Genomic DNA, 13941 nt, shown 5'->3' with positions numbered 1-13941 from the left:
AGATCATCCCTCTACTAAATAAAGAAACCTGTCTGCATCATAAATGTATCGTTGTCTAGTATTTGCTGTTTCAGCATGCTTGTTCAAACTTGGGGAGCATATTGATCAGTCAAAGGAAGAACAACGGTATAAGTAGCGCTCCACTACACTGGGGTCCGCGCAAATACCAGGAATCTTATCATATTTAATCATTAAATCCAACCTACTTACAGCTTAACACCGTAAACCTTGTCAAATGATATGAAACCATGTGTTAATCACAAAGATTATTATCAAGGCTTAGGTCAGGCTGCTTGCAAAAAGAAATACTAATCAAATATTTTGCAAAAGAGATTCATCAAAACTGATGACAAATAAATGTACATACAATTACACTGCTATTGCTAAATAAGTGATAACTAAATAATAATATATATATAGTTCTTTAAAAAACTGTCAGTAAAATCAAAATGCAAATGGAAATCCAGCTTAAGCACTTTGATCATAATTTTTGCGCTTAAGAAACTTCTCTATGACTCTAGCACAAGACTTCTTCTGTTTGTCTGACATGGTCATTACTGCCACAGCTGGTGCAAAGGTGTATTGCCATACTTGCCAACCCTCCCGTTTTTAGCGGGAGAATCCCGGTATTCAGCGCCTCTCCCGACAACCTCCCGCCAGAGATTTTCTCCCGACAAACTCCCGGTATTCAGCCGGAGCTGGAGGCCACGCCCCCTCCAGCTCAATGTGGACCTGAGTGGGGACAGGCGTTCTCACGGCCGCTTTCCCAGCAGCTTGCCTGCCCAATGACGTCATAACATCTACGGCTATTAGAGAGTAGAGTGCACAACAAGGAGAGAGAGTTCTTGGTTTCTTAAGTGGGTTTATTGTTAGGCAGTTTCATTAACGTCCTCCCAGCGCGGTAACAACACACAACAACACACGTCACGTTTAGTCTACCGTAAAGCAGTTCGTCTGACATAAACAGCAATGTTGTGACACTCTTAAACAGGAAAATACTGCCACCTACTGGATAGCCTGCAGAACACTGAAATTCAAGTATGTCTTTTATTTATATGTATAATAAAATAAAATTAAATTTAAAAAAATATATATATAGGTAGAATTCACTGAAAGTCAAGTATTTCATACATATATATATATATATATTATATATATATATATATATATATATGAAATCCTTGATTTGGTGAATTCTAGCTGTAAATATACTCTCCTCTTAACCACACCCTTACCCACGCCCCAACCACGCCCCCCCCCCCCCCACCCCGCCCCCCGACCATGCCGCCGCCCCCCCCCACACCTCCCGATATTGGAGGTCTCAAGGTTGGCAAGTATGGTGTATTGCAACCGAGTACCGCTGTGGCCAAAACGGACCACAGCTGGGAAACAGATTTTTTTGGCGGCCCACCAGGTGGCGCTCACGGACCAACAATGGGCCCTAGGACTATGCTTAAGAAACCCTGCAGGAGAGTAAATCGTTTCACATAACATGTGTCCTCTAGTCTTGAACTGTAGTATTTGCTACTACCCATTCATTTTCTACCGCTTGTCCCTATCGTAGTCGCTATCAAATTGTATGAATCTTTTGTGGACAAGAGCAGTATTTACAGAAAATGAAAAATGAAAAAAACAACTCAACGTTATACTTTTTTTTTTATTTTATTGAAGGAAAATTATATTTGATCTCTACCACACTTGAAGAACAAAAAATAAGTCCATACTAGGGTTGTACGGTATACCAGTAATAATAAAGTACCGCGGTACTAATGAAATAAAAACGGTACTAGTGCTTCTGAAATATACCGTATTTTCCGGACCATAGGGCGCACCGGATTATCAGGCACACTGCCGATGAATGCTCTATTTTTGATCTTTTTTCATATACGTATAGGCACATTAAAGGAGTCATATTATTATGATTATTTTCTAAATGTAAAAGACTTCCTTGTGGTCTACATAACATGTGATGGTCAAAATGTTGCATAGATGATGTTTTACACATCATCTTCAACTCACTTTCTGACAGTCTCTTCAGGATGCGCCGTTTTGTGGGCGGATTGTTTTATAGACGGAAGGAAGGTTTTGCAACGAGAGACCCGTTGTCTGCTGTGATCAGCAATTTCTTCATGGAGGATCTGGAGGAAAAAGCCATTCAAAGTGCACTCCTGCAATACCAACCATTACTTTGGAAGCGTTACACCACAAATAAGATGGCAACATTCAAAGAACAGAAAAGCCACGCCTACAGACCAGTATCTTCTCTGGACATCAGAACATCCCACTGTACACAAACTCTCTGCAGTCAGGACACTTTACAACCAGACTAACATAACGGATGAAAATGACAAACAGGAGGAAAAAAACACATCCAACATGTTCTCACAAGCTGCCAGTATCCAAGATGGGCCGTAGAAAAAGGAAAGCACCCAGCAAGGCAGAAAAAAGACCAAAAGCAAAACAAAAACAAGGAACTGATAAGAAATACAGATATGGTAACACTTCCATACATCAGAGAAGTAATAGTACCCACACACATACTTGCCAACCTTGAGACCTCCGAATTCGGGAGATGGGAGGGGGGGCGCGGAAATCGGGAGAAATTCCGGAGAATGGTTGTCCCGGGAGATTTTTGGGAGAGGCACTGAAATTCGTGAGGGTTGGCAAGTATGCCCACACAAGGCATCATGAAAAAATGCACTAGGGATCCAAATATGGCATCATAAGGTAAACTCCTTAATGTGAGTAGGTTAAGAAAGATGTCTCTTTTGTATATGTGAGACTTCTTCATTAGGATTTGGGGTAAAAACTCATGTGATACGAAACGGGGAAGGATTAAATAGGATCTTCTTCCTCCTACTCCTTTTTGGACATGCTGTAATGTAAAACTGGAACTATGTGATGTATTATATTGTAACTCTATGCATGTTGGAAATAAACTGACACCATAACCATGATTACACATGAGTATCGAGCAAAGATCTGCTCCATGGAGCACTGAAAAACCTCTCTGGCAGAGCTGATTCTAAATGGCATCGGCATGAACCCGTAGCGACCAAAACAAGGGCTGAAAGTTGTCAGCATTGAGGATTTGGGGTCCAGGGAGATTTGCCTGAATGAGTTCTTCACATGAAGGACTAAGAAAACTGTGCAGACAGGGTGATGCGGTCTTTTCAGAGCTGTGTTCGGGGTTGATGCAGATCCTGATTTCTGTTATGCCTTTTTGTTGGTAACGACCATACAAGACAGCCAGTCTTTGGGCTGCGAGATCGGTGTGATGACACCTAATTCTTGCATTCTGTCTATTTCAGGTTTGACTTGGTCTTTCATTGCGACACCTCTGGGTCCGGTGTCATTGAATACGGGACAGTTAGCTTTCCGAGCTCACCTGAGAAGATGTCACAATATTCACTTTTGATTTGCTGTCTTGAACTGTAGAGCGATTCCCCTGGTGGACTTCTTTGGCGAGAGAAACAAGTCCCATCCGTGACAAAGCATTAAGACCAGGCACTGGCAGTACATTCTAATTGACAATGAAGAGTAAGGTATAGCATTTGGCCCCAAAATGGAAGCATAGGTCAACAAATCCTAGAGTCTGGCTTTTACTGCCACTATATGCAACAAGGTTCGTAGGCTTACTGCATGGCTTGTTAAAATTTGGATGATGACCAAAATACCGACATTTTCTTTACATCGTAAATACATCGTATTGCTAAGTGACATTTTTTTCACGATGACCTTTGGGTGGCAGTCGCTTTTTGTTTGATAGTTTTGACATGTATTTTTTATATATTGTTATTTAGAGATAAACACTGACATTTATTATGTATATATTGTTATTTACTGATAAACACTGACATTTATTATTTATATATTGTTATTTACTGATAAACACTGACATTTATTATTTATATATTGTTATTTACTGATAAACACTGACATTTATTATGTATATATTGTTATTTACTGATAAACACTGACATTTATTATTTATATATTGTTATTTACAGATAAACATTGACATGTATTTTTTATATATTGTTATTTAGAGATAAACACTGACATTTATTATTTATATATTGTTATTTACTGATAAACCCTGACATTTATTATTTATATATTGTTATTTACAGATAAATACTGACATTTACTATTTATATATCGTTATTTACAGATAAACACCGACATTTACTATTTATATATTGTTATTTACAAATAAACATTGACAACTATTTATTTATTGTAATTTACAGATAAACATTGACATGTATTTTGTATATATTGTTATTTACAGATAAACACTGACATTTACTATTTATATATTGTTATTTACAGATAAACACTGACATTCATTATTTATATATTGTTATTTACAGATAAACACTGACATTTACTATTTATATATTGTTATTTACAGATAAACACTGACATTTATTATGTATATATTGTTATTTACAGATAAACACTGACATTTATTATTTATATATTGTTATTTACAGATAAACACTGACATTTTTTATTTATATATTGTTATTTACAGATAAACACTGACATTTACTATTTATATATTGTTATTTACAGATAAACACTGACATTTATTATGTATATATTGTTATTTACAGATAAACACTGACATTTATTATTTATATATTGTTATTTACTGATAAACACTGACATTTACTATTTATATATTGTTATTTACAGATAAACACTGACATTTATTAATTATATATTGTTATTTACAGTTAAAATGGACCAAAATGAATCACTTGACTCTCATGAATTCATCATTTATGAGAGGATGACTTTCTGACTTTTGGACATTGCGGACAAAATCCTGACTTTTTATGAACAATTAGGTAAACTATATATTTTTTAAATCATATTGTTTTGTATATTATTGCTTTGCATTTCATTTACCTCGTTTTTAGTAAAAGAACTCTGAGCTAATATTTATTGACATGGTATCAGTGTATAAATATAGTATACGGCTCCTCCATGCGTCATCAGCCTGATTTGTACAAACTACCTGGACTGTAAAATGCGGTGGAAACGCAAACCACACATTTCTACAGGGACCTATAGTTCCTGGAACTAGAGGTTCAAGGAACCAAAAGACTTTTGGTGGATAAGCGTGTCTGCGAGCACCAATTTCCAGTTTAGAATTACTTTTGTGATGCTATATACATTTTATTAATCATTACAATACTTATGTTTAATTTGTGTGCATGTATGTGTACGCAGCTACTGTAAGTCATACATATATTTCATCAGCCCTGTGGCAGGCTTGTGTGTGTATTTTATTGCATTGTGGTCACTTTGAGTGGATTTTTATAGTGATTGTATTTGTTTTGTATAGGAAAAGCACACACCCACACACACACACACACACACACACACACACACACACACACACACACACACACACACACACACACACCTCTTGCTCAGCCAGAGTTTTTGTAAATGTCATACCATTGTGGCAAAAATAATTATCACGATTATTTTTGATTGATATTATAATCACGATTAATTACACAACTATTCATTAATTAGAAAACACGAGTATTTACCGTAATATCCGGACTATAAGCCGCACCTGACTATAAGCTGCACCAGCTAAATTTAGGGGAAAATACAGACTGCTCCATATATAAGCCGCACCCGACTATAAGCCGCAGGGTTTTGATGTGTAATTAGCGTAGTATATAGGGGTTCCTGCTACCACGGAGGGGATTGTCGGGACAGAGATGACTATTTTGACCCATTTATTAACAATAAATCTTTCAATCATTCAATCAAACTTTCACATCTTTGACATGGCGAACAGCATTCGTGCAGAGTACAAATAATACGACGGTGCAAAGTCATACAAAGTGCTCGCCTGTACGTTATCAAAATAACCAGCCTACCGGTATATGAAAAGTCAGTCTTTAATCATTGTGTCATCGTCTTCCTCCTGCGTACTAAAACCACCGAAATCCTCTTCGTCGGTGTCGGAGAAGAACAGGCCGTAAATAAGCCGCACCGTTGTATAAGCCGCAGGGACCAGAACGAGGGGAAAAAGTAGCGGCTTATAGTCCGGAAATTACGGTATTGTACCACCAACACTCAACTTTATTTATTTAATTATGTTTTTGTCCTGTCCAGCCACTCAGGCAAATCATATATAGATGATCCATAGATCCAGAGACTCCCCACAGCCGGACGGGAAGACCGCCTCGCCCCCACAAAAATTTGGCAGTACATCCAACCGGTCTCACAACCGCAGACCACGTGTAACCACACCAGCCCACGACCTCCACATCCAGAAGGTGCACCTCCATGATCGTCTGAGACCAGCCACCCGGGCAGCTGCTGCAACAATTGATTTGCATAGCCAAATCATTTCTGCACAAACTGTGAGAAACCGTCTCAGGGAAGCTCATCTACATGCTCCACCTGACTGCAGTTTGTTGTCAAAACCGACTTGAGTGGACAAATGAACACATTGGCGTCTGGCACGATGGAGAGGTGTTCTCTTCACGGATCAATCCCAGGTTTTCACTGTTCAGGGCAGATGGCAGTCAGCGTTGTGTGGGAGAACGGTTTGCTGATGCCAACGTTGTGAATGGAGTGGCCCATGGTGGGGGCGGGGTTATGGTATGAGCAGGCATATGTTATGGACAACGATGGCATTTTGAATGCACAGAGATACCGTGACGAGATCCTGAGGAGCCATTGTTGTGCCATTCATCCGAGACCATCACCCGTTGCAGCATGAGAATGCACAGCCCCATGTTGCAAGGATCTGTACACAGTTCCTGGGAAACAAAAAGAAACACAGGCAAAACCACACGTTTGGCAAATGAATGACATTGTCCCCACAAAGACGTTGGATTTATTATTTTATTTGTGTTTATGGACACCCCACCAGCAGCCTATGCACATTTTCCCTGCCTCCGCGGTCAATATACTTAATTTGCCCCTCAGATTGAAAAGAGTAACATTGAATAAAATCCCCGATTGTGTGACAACGTTCCGAAATGTGACACAACGCACCATCAACTTGCGTGTTTGTCAGCAATCAATTAGAAAGTGATCAGACTGTGTAATATACTAATGAATACATAGATATCATTAAAGTTGGGTCGTCCTGCAGAAGAGTCATCAAGGTGGTGGAAAAGGCATCGTCAAGGAAGACTGATCAGTGTTTGCACTCAGTGTCTCTGACACAAACGTAGGGGTTTATGTCAGTACAGTCGTCCAGATCCCAGAGTTCATCTGTAAGAAAACAGAAGCGTGTGATTGCAGATAATCTGCTGCCGATTATTGAAGCAAATGATGCAGATCTGTCTGCAATTTCCCCACATATTGTTAATCCAGTCTAAGAAAAGGTGTAGAAGTACATCAAATGAAGCAAATAGTTACTATGACTAGATACTAATAACTCCATCACAGGTCATAGTCATTGTATATATTTACCATCAGTTTCAATCTCAGCACAATCTCCTGCATTGACGACTTCGCTAAAAGCCTCAAACTTAAAGTCTGAGCCGTCAGTCCAGAGAAAGGTGTCCGTCTGAAAGACAAAAAAAAAAAAAACGTTTAATTGAGGGACACCAGAAGTTAAATCAGTGCTCTTTTGTGTTTGTCACAAGATCATTTATTTTTGTGGCGTGTGTGCGGATTCTTAATTCTTTGGAATATTTGGTGATTATTATGTTGGTTTTATTGTTAGCATCATAAAACGATGACACCATTGTCATACATCTTAATAATTCTGGTTATTTTAACTTCTAGACTGAATTATTGCGCTGATTACTTTGTTTTGTTATTCAGTATCTCCTCTATTGTCTTCCTTTTTTTCTCTTTCTATCCCCTCCTGCTCCGGCCCGGCTGCATCAAATGATAAAATAAATACATTTAATAAAGTCAAATACAAATAAGGCAACAAGAGAAGTATCCTACACTTCTCTTTTGTAAAGTAAATCTGAACAGCCGATATGGGCATCTACATCTACTATATGATTTGCCTGAGAAGCTGGACAGGACATAAAAAAATACAAAATAAAAATAAAATAAAATAAAAATTAAAAAAAGTATTGTCTCCGCCAGGAGGTTGTGTCATCACAAGGATTAGTTTGTCTGTCGGTTAGATAGTAACTCAAGAAGCTATGGTCAGATTTTCACGGAACTCTCATGAAATGTCAGAAATGGAAAGGGGAACAACTGCTTAGATTTTGGAGCTGATCCAGATCATTTCTACTATGTTACCTTACATTTACGTTAGGAGTCTCTCATTCCGAGTAGACTTCATCAGTTCATGCTCAAAGACTTAGATTGGTCAGAGCTACATCTGACCAATCTAAGTCTAAGACCATGAACTGATGACGCCTGAAGGTATTGACACCAGCCGCCAGACTAGATGTGACCAATCTAAGTATAAGACTAGATCTGACCAATCTAAGCCTAAGACTAGATCTGACCAATCTAAGTATAAGACTAGATCTGACCAATCTAAGTCTATGACCATGAACTGATGACGCCTACTGAGGTATTGACATCAGCCGCTAGACTAGATGTGACCAATCTAAGTATAAGACTAGATCTGACCAATCTAAGCCTAAGACTAGATCTGACCAATCTAAGTATAAGACTAGATCTGACCAATATCAGTTTTTGAGCATGAACTGATGACGCCTACTTGGGTGAAAGGCGAAATGTCTTCTGATCTATTTTCATATACGTATCAATATTTGGTGATACATGTGGTTATCGCAGGAGGCTGTGATATATATCATCCCTAGATGAATTCCAATGAACTGCATTGTTAGCTGGCTGGTACTAAGTGGTGATGAGGGAAAGACTGGTTCCTGTCTCATGTAAGGATTGTGGATGCTGGGCTAAATAAAAACAATAAAACAATTCAGTTTTCATTGAAGTTGATGCAAGTATTGAAATATTGGAGGACACTTACATTTTCTGTGTGATTAAATATCAAATGTAGATTTTGTATGATTGTTGTACTCAATGGACAGGCCATGTAATACGCATGCCAGACAGTCGCCTTCCGAAACAGATGTTGTACGGACAACTGACGGAAGGACAACGCACCCGAGGGGGGCAGAAGAAGCGGTATAAAGACAACCTCAAAACCCACCTGAGGAAATGCCGCTTCAACCTCAACACCTGAGAGGAGGCTGCCCACAAAGAGGGATTTGTGGAGCAGGATGGTCCATGAAGGCACAGCACGATTAGAAAAGGACCTCCACCGTGCCACGGAAACCAAGAAGCAACAAAGAAAGGAGAGATCCACTACCAAAACAGCTCCTCAGACCACCACCACAATCCCCACCACTACCACGACAACCACGTACATATGCCCTCTCTGCAATAGAGTCTGTGAATCACGGATTGGCCTCTACAGCCACCTGAGGACCCACAGATGACCAGACCCACCAACAGGAGGACAATCATAGTCGCTTTGTGTGATCGCCGATGTACGATGTGTATTGGTAAAAGTGTCACACCTCTACCGCCTGATGGAGTCCAATCCAGGTGTCAACAATGGGGTCATCCGTTAACTTAATCACTTCCAACACAACCGCATATTCCAGAGCGCTTAGGATGGAGGCCAGATTCCCACCAAGAAGGTTGCAGACGCTCTAAAATGACAAAAACCAACAGAAGACAAACTGGTTTAGAACTACATCCTAACTACTGAGTGAAGTCCTTCCATACCTCTGCATCTGAAAAGGTCCTTCCTTCCTCCTTGTAGATGAAACAACGTTTATTCAACTGAGTCCAGCCCTTAGGACAACATTCATCTGCAACACATTTGTTTTTTTAGGTCAACAATTTTTTTAACTGAAACGGATAAAATGTGAATTTGAAAAAATGAATTAGAAAACTCATGAAGTCACAGCTGCCAACCTGTGTTGTCCTGGAAAGACAAAGACCACTGTGGAGAGGACAAGAAGACATGGTTGACAATGATGAAGACAGCGATCAATGAAAGACTCGATGAAGCGGGTGTTGTTGAAGTCAGCAGGTGAGATTTGGACTTACAACTCCAGTCAGTCCAATGATCCCACAAAGGAGGAAGAACGCACGAGAAGTAAACGCCATCTGTGCAATGGTAGACAAATACTGACATGTTAGAAATGAAACAGACTTCTAAAAGTAGGATGTAAAGTTGTGTGGTTTTACCTTTGCAGGTGTGATGTTTGATGCTGAGGGCGTCAAGGAGCCTTCTTATATATATGTACATGCTGGCATTATGCCACCCTGCAGGTTCTGTCACTTCTTACAGAAAACATTCCAACATGAAAACAAATTCCTTTCTTTTTTTTTTTATGCCCTGCCCAGCTTCTCATGCAAATCATATAGTAGATGTAGATGATCATATAGTAGATGTAGATGATCATATAGTAGATGTCGATGATCATATAGTAGATGTAGATGATCATATAGTAGATGTAGATGATCATATAGTAGATGTAGATGATCATATAGTAGATGTAGATGATCATATAGTAGATGTAGATGCTCATATAGTAGATGTAGATGATCATATAGTAGATGTAGATGATCATATAGTAGATGTAGATGATCATATAGTAGATGTAGATGATCATATAGTAGATGTAGATGATCATATAGTAGATGTAGATGATCATATAGTAGATGTAGATGATCATATAGTAGATGTAGATGTAGATGTAGATGCCCATATCGGCTGTTCAGATTTACTTTACAAAAGAGAAGTGTAGGATACTTCTCTTGTTGCCTTATTTGTATTTTGACTTTATTAAATGTATTTATATTATCATTTGGTGCAGCCGGGCCGGAGCAGGAGGGGATAGAAAGAGAAAAAAAGGAAGACAGAGGGGGGAATTGTGGGGACAAGAGGGGCATTAGACAGAGAGACAAAAACAACAACAGTAAATGTCTAATATATTAACTTTTGTGACGTTGTCTTTTATAACTAAGGGATTCAAACAAAATAATATTTTGGGTTATGACCGAAGGACAAGATCATGGGTACAAGTGGCCGAATTGAGTTTCCTCCGCCAGGTGGCGGGTCTCTCCCTTAGAGATAGAACTCTGTCATGGGGGACATGGAGAGGAGCCAGATGAGGTGGTTCGGGCATCTGGTCAGGATGCCGAACGCCTCCCTAGGGAGGTGTTTAGGGCATGTCCGACCGGCAGGAGGCCACAGGGAAGACCCATGACATGTTGGGAAGATTGTGTATCCCAGCTGGCCTGGGAACGCCTCGGGATCCCCCGGGAGGATCTGGACGAAGTGGCTGGGGAGAGGGAAGTCTGGGCTTCCCTGCTTAGGCTGCTGCCCCTGCGACCCCACCTCGGATAAGCGGAAGAAAACGGATGGATGGATGGAAAGGAAAAGTGTATTCTCTGTGACTGCTGCGCCAGGTCCACTATTAACCACATTGTGAAGTACACGACAGTAGTGGGCCTCATCCGTGACAACAATGACATGGACTACAGGGAGGTTGAAACATCTGGTTGACTGGTGCAGAACCAACAACCTGGTCCTGAACGTCGACAAGACCAAGGAGATCGTCGACTTCAGGAAGCACCAGTCCAGCCACGCTCCACTCTTCATCAACGGCACAGCAGTGGAGATAGTAAGCAGCACCAAGTTCCTGGGGGTGCAGATAACTGACAATATAACCTGGTCCCTACACACCGGAGCTCTTGTAACAAGATCTCAGCAGCGCATGCACTTTTTGCTTCAGATGAAAAAAGCACAGCTCCCTCCCCCCATTCTCACCACATTCTACAGAGGCACTATAGAGAGCCTACTGACCAACTGCATCTCTGTCTGGACTGGAGCCTGCAGTGCCTCAGACTGGAAGTCTCTGCAGAGAGTGGTGAGGACGGCGGAAAAGATCATCAGGACTCCTCTTCCTCCTATCCAGGAAATCGCAAGAAGCTGCTGCCTGACCAGGGCTCAGAAAATCTGCAGAGACTCCTCCCACCCCCACCAAGGACTGTTTTCACTGCTGGACTCTAGAAAGAGGTTCCGCAGCCTCCGAAGCAGAACCTCCAGGTTCTGTAACAGCTTCTTCCCTCAGGCCGTAAGACTCTGGAACGCAACATAATAATCCCCTCAATTCCCCCAAAAATGGATTAAGTGGCTGAAATATAAAGACAATATAACATACATCCATAAACGCGGACGCATTTGCAAAAGTGCAATATATTTATCTGTACCGTAATGTATTTATTTATATCTGCACCTTATTGCTTTTTTATCCTGCACTACCATGAGCTAATGTAACGAAATGTTGTTCTTATCTGTACTGTAAAGTTCAAATTTGAATGACAATAAAAGGAAGTCTAAGTCTAAAAAACACTTCTACAAGACAAAAGGCCTGCACTCTTTCTTCCTTTTCCTTGGCATGCTCATTAATTAAGATTAAAGTACCAATGATTGTCACACACACACTAGATGTGGTGAAATTTGTCCTCTGCATTTGACCCATCCCCTTGGGGAGCAGTGGGCAGCAGCGGCGCTGCGCCCGGGAATTATTTTGGTGATTTAACCCCCAACTCCAACCCTTGATGCTGAGTGCCAAGCAGGGAGGTTATGGGTCCCATTTTTATAGTCTTTGGTATGACTCGGCTGGGATTTGAACTCCAACCTACCCATCTCAGGGCGGACACTCTAACCACTAGGCCACTGAGATGGTCATGTGAACTATCTGTCAACTTGTTTACGTTACGGACACGCAGGACGGAAATAGTAAGAAGACAAGCTTCACTTCAATAAAAACACTGAAACAAGTGGAGACATCTGCAGTGGTGACGTGGCCAGCATGGAACCTGACGCTGCTTTTCCACCACAACTGGAGGATCCGGTCTTTCCTCAACTAGCAAAACTGCTTTCAGGGCCAGCGTTAAACTGGAAGCTGCGTGCACGCGCTTCCTATGGACCCCGAGAAGCAGAATTGAAGGCTAACGAGGCCAGAAAGTAATAGAACAGTTCTCAACACTGGAGCGTGAGAAGGAGATAGCAGCAGGAACTGAAAGACAATTCCTTGTGCAGCCCTTTGAGACACTTGTGATTAAAGGCGATATAAATAAACTTTGATTGATTGGTTAAATGAATTTGTATTCTTGCTGTAGGAGCACTTGCATCCACAGGTGAAGCGCTTGCTGTCCAAAGTCGGGACCCAGAGTGGACCACTCATCTGTGCGTCAGTTGGGGACGTCTCTGTGCTGCTGACCGGTCTCCACTCAAGATGATCTCCTGCTGGACCCACTATGGACTGGACTCTCACACTATTATGTTAGATCCACTTTGGACTGGACTCTCACACTATTGTGTTAGATCCACTATGGACTGGACTCTCACTATTATGTTAGATCCAATATGGACTGGACTCTCACACTATTATGTTAGATCCACTATGGACTGGACTCTCACACTATTATGTTAGATCCACTATGGACTGGACTCTCACACTATTATGTTAGATCCACTATGGACTGGACTCTCACTATTATGTTAGATCCACTATGGACTGGACTCTCACACTATTATGTTAGATCCACTATGGACTGGACTCTCACTATTATGTTAGATCCACTATGGACTGGACTCTCACACTATTATGTTAGATCCACTATGGACTGGACTCTCACACTATTATGTTAGATCCACTATGGACTGGACTCTCACTATTATGTTAGATCCACTATGGACTGGACTCTCACACTATTATGTTAGATCCACTATGGACTGGACTCTCACTATTATGTTAGATCCACTATGGACTGGACTCTCACACTATTATGTGAGATCCACTATGGACTGGACTCTCACACTATTTTGTTAGATCCACTATGGACTGGACTCTCACACTATTATGTTAGATCCACTATGGACTGGACTCTCACTATTATGTTAGATCCACTATGGACTGGACT

General features: G+C 40.7%; 1 protein-coding gene across 1 annotated transcript; it reads right to left on the bottom strand.

The window, feature by feature from the left end:
- Positions 1-7129: 7129 nt before the first annotated feature.
- On the bottom strand, positions 7130-10110 carry LOC133654419 (galactose-specific lectin nattectin-like). Its single transcript, XM_062054734.1, has 6 exons — positions 10051-10110; positions 9916-9943; positions 9724-9809; positions 9513-9647; positions 7465-7561; positions 7130-7263 (listed from the first exon to the last, which is right to left on the bottom strand). Exons 1-6 carry the CDS (start codon positions 10108-10110, stop codon positions 7187-7189), a joined length of 483 nt encoding a protein of 160 aa, XP_061910718.1. The 3' UTR covers positions 7130-7186.
- Positions 10111-13941: the final 3831 nt, after the last annotated feature.

This window comes from Entelurus aequoreus, linkage group LG07, assembly GCF_033978785.1.
Source record: "Entelurus aequoreus isolate RoL-2023_Sb linkage group LG07, RoL_Eaeq_v1.1, whole genome shotgun sequence".
Taxonomy (NCBI): Eukaryota; Metazoa; Chordata; class Actinopteri; order Syngnathiformes; family Syngnathidae; genus Entelurus; species Entelurus aequoreus.
The sequence above is the reverse complement of the archived record's forward strand: the minus strand, read 5'-3'. Positions and strand labels throughout refer to the sequence as shown.

Coding starts and splice junctions, on each gene's coding strand:
- LOC133654419 (XM_062054734.1), bottom strand. CDS start 10,110: ATGGCGTTTACTTCTCGTGCGTTCTTCCTCCTTTGTGGGATCATTGGA. Junction 9,944..10,050: donor TCATTGGACTGACTGGAGTT/GTAAGTCCAAAT, acceptor TCCTCTCCACAG/TGGTCTTTGTCTTTCCAGGA. Junction 7,264..7,464: donor TGCTGAGATTGAAACTGATG/GTAAATATATAC, acceptor GTTTTCTTACAG/ATGAACTCTGGGATCTGGAC.